This window comes from Tachyglossus aculeatus, chromosome X2 (assembly GCF_015852505.1).
Source record: "Tachyglossus aculeatus isolate mTacAcu1 chromosome X2, mTacAcu1.pri, whole genome shotgun sequence".
Lineage (NCBI taxonomy): Eukaryota > Metazoa > Chordata > Mammalia > Monotremata > Tachyglossidae > Tachyglossus > Tachyglossus aculeatus.
The window spans coordinates 14,007,108-14,014,444 of record NC_052100.1 but is presented as its reverse complement, the minus strand read 5'-3'; the positions used below and the strand labels follow the sequence as shown (position 1 = coordinate 14,014,444).

The 7,337-nt window shown below is 48.9% G+C and overlaps 1 protein-coding gene across 1 annotated transcript in view; it reads left to right on the top strand.

The window, feature by feature from the left end:
• The first annotated feature begins 5,333 nt into the window (after window positions 1–5,333).
• REXO1 (RNA exonuclease 1 homolog) overlaps window positions 5,334–7,337 on the top strand; it is a 123,164-nt gene continuing 121,160 nt past the window's right edge. Inside the window, exon 1 of the mRNA XM_038770601.1 lies at window positions 5,334–5,636. Within this exon, the coding sequence (XP_038626529.1) occupies window positions 5,480–5,636 (157 nt within the window). The 5' untranslated portion in view covers window positions 5,334–5,479. The remainder of the gene's footprint in view (window positions 5,637–7,337) is intronic.

The window sequence follows — 7,337 nt, the reverse complement described above, 5'->3', positions numbered from 1 at the left end:
CAAGATCTACAGAGGGAAGGCGGGGGCGGGGGGTGCTGAGGGAGTTCAATCAATGGCATGTATTGAGCACAAGACTAAGCACTTGGGAGAGTACAATACAACAAAGTTAGTAGAGATGATTTCTGCCCTAAAGGAACTTACAATCTAGTTGGGAAGACAGGCATTAAAATAAATCGAAGAGAGGGGGAGCAGCAGAATATAAGGATATGTACATAAGTGGAGTGGGCCTGGGGGTGGAGTATCTTAAGTTATACAGACATAAGTCCATAGACAACACAGAGGGAAAGGTAGGGGGAATGAGAGATTAGTCAAGAAAGGCTTCTTGGAGGAGATATGATTTTAGTAGGGCTTTGAAGATAGGGAGGGGTGATGGTCTGTTGGATACGCATCAGGCACAAACTCCTCACTCTCGGCTTCAAGGCTGTCCATCACCTCGCCCCCTCCTACCTTACCTCCCTTCTTTCCTTCTCCAGCCCAGCCCGCACCCTCCGCTCCTCTGCCGCTAACCTCCTCACTGTGCCTCATTCTCGCCTGTCCCGCCGTCGACCCCCGGCCCACGTCCTCCCCCTGACCCGGAATGCCCTCCCTCCGCACATCCACCAAGCTAGCTCTCTTCCTCCCTTCAAAACCCCACTGAGAGCTCACCTCCTCCAGGAAGCCTTCCCAGACTGAGCCCCCTCCTTCCTCTCCCCCTCCCCCTCCCCCACACCCTACCTCCTTCCCCTCCCCATAGCACCTGTATATATGTTTGTACAGATTTATTACTCTATTTATTTTACTTGTACATATTTACTATTCTATTTATTTTGTTAATGATGTGCATCTAGCTTTACTTCTATTTATTCTGATGACTTGACACCTGTCCACATGTTTTGTTTTGTTGTCTGTCTCCCCCCCTTCCCCCAGACTGTGAGCCCGTTGTTGGGTAGGGACCGTCTCTATATGTTGCCAACTTGTACTTCCCAAGCGCTTAGTACAGTGCTCTGCACACAGTAAGTGCTCAATAAATACGATTGAATGAATTAATGAATGAACTTGTACTTCCCAAGCGCTTAGTACAGTGCTCTGCACACAGTAAGCGCTCAATAAATACGATTGAATGAATGAATGAATGAATATGAAAGGAGAGGGAGTTCCAGACAAGAGAGAGGACACGAGTAAGGGGTTGGTGAAGAAACGCTTAAGTGCTTAGTACAGTGCTCTGCACACAGTAAGCGCTCAATAAATACAATTGAATGAATGAAACGGGTGAGATGGAGTCACAGCGTAGGTTGGTGATAGAGGGGTGAAATGTGTAGGCTGGGTTATAGTAGGAGATCAGCCAAGGAAGGTAGGAGGGGGAGAGCTGATTGAGTGCTTTAAAGCCAATGGTAAGGATTTTCCATTTGATAAAGAGGTGGATGGGCAACGATTAGAGGTATTTGAAGTGGGGTGATGTGTACATAATGATTTTTTAGAAAAATGACCCAGGCAGCAGAGTGAAAAATGGACTGCAGTGGGGATAGACAGGAGGCATGGAGGTCAGTGAGGAGTCTGATGCAGTAGTCAAGGCGGGACGTGATAAATGCTTGGATCAGCCTGGTAGCAGTTTGGATGGAGAGGAAAGGGTGGATTTTAGCGATGTTGTGAAAGTAGAACTGACTGGATTTGGAGACTGTGGAGAATATGTAGGCTGAATGAGAGAGATGAGTCAAGCTGTGAGAAGCAGAGTAGCCTAGTAGATAGAGCACTGGCCTGTGAGTCTGCAGGACTTGTGTTCTAATCCTGACACCACTACTTGTCTGCTGTGTGATCTTGGGCAGGTCATTTAACTTCTCTGTGCCTCAGTGATCTCATCTGTAAAATGGGGATTAAGACTGTGAGCCTCATGAGAGACATGGACTGTGTCCAACCTGATTAGCTTGTATCTACCCCAGCACTTAGCCTGGCATATAGAAAGCACTTAACAAATGCCATAAAAATGTGTTTACAGGCTTATTAGATATGAAAGTTGATGATGTCTACAGTGATGGGAAAGTCTTGGGGAAGGCAGGGTTTGGGTGGGAGGATAAGGAGTCTATTTTGGACATGTTCAGCTTGAGGTGCCTGCAGGACATCCAAGTAGAGATGTCCTGAAGGCAGGAGGAAATGCGAGACTGCAGAGCAGGAGAGAGGGCAGGACTGGAGAGGAAGATCTGAGAATCATCCCTGGTAGCTGAGGCTGTAGGAGGGCTGTGATCAAGGGATTGACAGCAAGCAGCTTGGTTTAGTGTAAAGAGCATGGGCTTGGGAATCAGAGGATGTGGGTTTTAATCCCAGCACTGCCACGCGTCTGCTGTGTGACCTTGGGCAAGCCACTTTACTTCTCTGTGCCTCAATGATCTCATCTGTAAAATGGGAATTAAGACTGTGAGCCCCATATGGGACAACCTGATTACCTTGTATCCATCCCAGTGCTTAGAACAGTGCTTGGCACATAGTAAGCACTTAACAAATACCATTATTATTATTATTATTATCAAGATACAGTAAGTAGGTTGGTGCTTCAGTACTGTAGTGGGCAGGCTGGATTGTAGTAGGAGAGGAAAGAGGAGGGGGAGAGTTGGTTGCGTAACCTGAAGCTAATGGTGAGAAGTTTCTGTTTGACGTGGAGATGGATGGGCAATTGATGGAGGCTTTTGAAAAGTGGGGAAACACGAACAGAATATTTTTTAGAAAATGAGCTGGACAACAGAGTGAATTATGGACTGGATGGAGAGAGGCCGGAGGTAGGGAGGGCAGTGAAGAGGCCTAGTTTAGCCAGGATATGCCAAGCACCTGAACCAGGGTGGTGGCCATTTGGTTTGAGAGGAAAGAGTGGGTCCCGCAAATGTGGAGGAAAGTCCCAAATGATTTAGGAACAGACTGAATGTGAGTGGTGAAGGAGACCAAGGAGTCAAGAATAATTCCAAGGTTGCAGGCTTTGGACATAGGATGGATGTTGGTGCGATCAACTGTGATGGGAAAGTTAGGTGAAAGGGTGAATTTGGGAAGGAAGATGGGGAATTCAGTTTTCAGATATCGTTATCAGACTCCTCACTGGTCTTCAGGCACTTCATCAACTCTCTTCCTGTTACTTATCCACTCGTTTCTCCCACTATCACTCAGAATGCAGTCACCAGACCATAGCTCCCACCTTCAAAGCTTTGAGGAGGAGGCTTTTGCCAATTTTTCTTCTCCCAAGGTCATATTTTCCCAACTACCACCACCTCACTACCTTTGCACCACCTCCACAGTTACGTATTTACAACCACGTGAGGCACTGTGAATTTCGACCTATATACTGTACTCTGCTATTTAAGTACTTATTATTATTATGGTATTTGTTAAGTGCTTACTATGTGCCAAGAACTGTTCTAAGTGCTGGGGTAGATACAGGGTAATCAGGTTGTCCCTCGTGGAGCTCATTCATTCATTCATTCAATCATATTTATTGAGCATTTACTGTGAGCAGAGCACTGTACTAAATGCTTGGAAAGTACAATTCGGCAACAGATAGAGACAATCCCTACCCAACAACGGGCTCACAGTCTAAAAGGGGGAGACAGACAACAAAACAAAACAAGTAGACCGGCATCAATAGCATCAAAATAAATAGAATTATAGATATATACACATCATTAATAAAATAAATAGAATAATAAATATGTACGAATATACACAAGTGCTGTGGGGCAGGGAAGGGGTAGAGCAGAGGGAGGGAGTAGGAGTGTCGGGGAGGGGAGGAGGAGCGGAGGAAAAGGGGGGCTCAGTCTGGGAAGACCTCCCAGTGAGGAGGTTAGCGGAAGAGGAGCAGAGTTTGCGGGCTGGGCTGTAGAAGGAGGGAAGGGAGGTAAGGTACTAGGGGGCAAGGTGATGGAGAGCTTTGAAGCCAATAGTGAGGAGTTTTTGCTTCATATGAAGGTTGATAGGCAACTACTGGAGATTTTTGAGGAGGGGAGTGACATGCCAGATGAGGTAACTGAGGCACAGAGAAGTGGCTTGCCCAAGGTCATGCAGCAGACAAGTGGCAGAGCTGGGATTAGAATCCACATCCTCTGACTCCCAAGCCCGGGCTTTTTCCACTAAGCCACACTGCTTCTCCATCCTTATAGTCTCTTCTTCCTCCTATCTGTACGTTAGCATGTGTCTGTCTTCCCCATTAAAGCATATGCTCCTTTAGTCAGGGATTGTGTCTTCTAATTCTGTTGTACTCCCCCAAGGGCTTAGTACAATCTTCTGCACACTGTAGACATTCAATAAATACTACTGACTGATCCTATCACAGACTTTGGGGAGGTGTTCTAACCTTTGTGGGTCAATAGGAAGGTCACAGTATTTGCCTGGGCTGGAAATAATCTAAATTGGGCCTAGAAGAACCCAGATTGTATTAGTGTTAGAATGTTAAAAAGAGACAACACAACCCAGAGCTTATTGTATTCATTCTGACATCTGCCGCTGATGGGTTTTACGGGCAGAAGGCCTCGGGGGAGGGGTGAATGTTGTGCACTGGAAAAATGGCCTGGGGACCGGGGGAGGGGTGAATGTTGTGCACTGGAAAAATGGCCTGGGGACTGGACGTGTTAAAGAACAACGCTACTGTAGGTCACTTAAAGGGCCTTCTAATAAGTTCTAAGGCAGTTAAAAGGCCTTCTAATCAGTGGAGAGCTGGAAAACTGGGAGGTAGGGCCCTGCCTGTATATTGGAAGTTATTTATGTGAGCCCAAGAGGAAAGGCAGGGATTGTTATCAGTAGCATTTCCTCAGCTGTGGTAACGGCATCCCACCGAATCCTTTCCCGAGGAGAGGCCGAAGGTTCTTCGGCTTATTTCGGTAAAGATGTCGGGAGGGGTCACGGCTGCTGCATAAGGCGAAACCGGGCAGGAATTCCTCCAACCAGGGCGTCTTTGCTTTTGCCTATCTCTCCATCGAAGTCTGCCTGTGCAACCCCTGTCCCTCCGTCTATGACGTTAAAATCCCTTGTTTGGTTTGTGTGCGGAGTGACGACTTGGGCCCTGCCGATTTCCTCCCCCAGTCGGTGTAGCCCAACAAAATCGCTATTTAACTCGTGCCCGGAGCCCGGCCTTTAGGTACGTCCGTATTTATTTAAGAGACCGCAGCACTGGCACCACTCGCTCCTCATCTCCCTTCCCCTTCTTTCCAGTACTTCCAACTAACGGCAGCAACGGCTAAAGGCCGGAGAAGCAGAGCTACAGCCCCTCCCCCCGCCCAGTCCGAGACCGGAAGAAGGCGTTTTTGTCAGGCGCGCCGCGGGCAGCCTCGCGCGTCTCCTTAGCGACGGGTCCTGAAGCCCCCGCCCTCAGAGACAAGATGGCGGCGGTGGCGACTGGAAGGCGGCCCCTGTCCCCGTGAGTGTGGGAGGCGGACCAGGCCTCCGTCTCGGCCAGGAGCCCCGCGGCGGCGGCCCTGGATTCTCTCCCTCTCCCCCCCCCGTCCCCGCAGGCGGCCGAACAAGGAGGAAGATGTTGCGCTCCACGGGATTTTTTCGGGCCATCGACTGTCCATATTCGGCCGGGGGCGCCTGCAGGCGTCCCTACTGCCACTTTCGGCACCGCGGATGCCGGGGACCTGGTGGAGGGAGTAACATCACCGAGGGCACCACGCTCAATCCTGTAGCAGGTAACGCCGGAGACGCGTCTCATTGTCTTCCAGTTCCCCTAGAGGCCCCCGACCCCGTGTCCTAGGGAACCTGCCTTTTTTCCTCTCTTCCTTCTCCTGGCCACCCCACCCTTCCTGCGGCGTTGCGCTCCTTCGCCGACCTTCCTCTTCCCCGTCTCCCTTTCTGGCACATTTTTTCCAGGGTTGGCATCATTCCTCTTTTCCTCCACTCCTTTGTCAAGCCGCCTTTAGGTCAGCCGCCATCCTCTCGATGATTCCCACAGCCCGGTTTGCTCCGGCTTTTGATTCTCCCCCCAGCCCCCTGACAACTTTAGCTCAGGCCGTGTTAACGCTGTAATCGGCTGCCCCCGTGACAAGGCCCCGTTTCTCCCACCTTCGTCCTCCGCGGTGGGCGCAAAGGACTGTGGGACCGCTTCCTTTCTCCTATTCCCTTCCCCCCCTTTCGATCAGCATCCCCGTGTGCCCTTCCCGTCTCGTGGCAAGACGCTATTTCCCGGGACCATCCATCATTTCCACAAGAGCCCAGCTTCATTATTCCCTGTTTCCCTTCTGCCCCCCTTCCCTCCACCTAACCTGAGACAGTATTCATCTTCTCCCGGAGATTCGGTTAATCTCTTTTGGGTTGACCCCCTTTTCTTCTTCTGGGATCAGAACTGTGTCCAATAGGAGCGACTTCTCCTCTTCTCAAAACAGTAGCTTCATCTCCCTCATTCTTTCATTCAATCGTATTTATCGAGCGCCTACTGTGTGCAGAGCACTGTACTAAGCGCTTGAGTTGGCAACATATCGAGACGGTCCCTACCCAACAGTGGGCTCACAGTCTAGAAGGGGGAGACAGAGAGCAAAACAAAGCATATTAACAAAATAATTGTGTTTGATCTCCCTCAACTTCAGTTGAAAGCCCTCCTATAGTCTCACGTCATTAAACTTGTCTGTAGCATAATTAATTCTTTATCCTTTAGTACTGTAAGCTCATTGTGGGCAGGGAACGTGTCCGGTTCTCTTGTACTCTCTCAAGTGATTTGAACAGTGCTCTGCACATAGCGCTCAATAAATACCATTGAGCGACAGGACTGGGTGGGGGGAGAGATAAAGGCAAGGGGGGGAAGGAAGAGGGAGGACGGGTTCATCCTAAAACTGCTGTCTCCTGGTTGAGTAGGACTCTTGGAAGGCCCTGTTCCGTTAGGCAGGGAAAGCTCCTCATGCTTGTGAGAACTAGCTCTTAAAACATATTAAAAAGACACAATTACTATATCATTCAGAGTTAATCATCGTGCCCTTTGGCATAAAGTCCACAAGGAGGACCCTCTCTCTGCCTCAAAACAAAATGGCTGTGACTATCAGCCGAAGGCTGCATTCTGAACTTTTTCTTGTTGCTACTCCAAGGACTGTAGCTTGATTTGGAGATCAGTGCTCACCTCATGTCCCCTTTTCATTCTGGGGAAGAAATTCCTTATCTTTGGCCTTGTAGCATAAAGGTAGACGTCCACTTATTTTTGTGTTCCTCTGTCCATGTGTTCTTGGGGTCTGCTTAGGGCACAAATTGTGAAGAATGTTGAGTTCTTGAATGCAGCTGGCTACCGATTTTCACTTTATTGAAAGTTGAGAAGATAACAAATAAGACAAAGCAAAATTGAGTATCAAAACCTTTCTCCAGCTGTAAAAAAAACTATATGTGCAACTCTACATTTTGCCTCATCC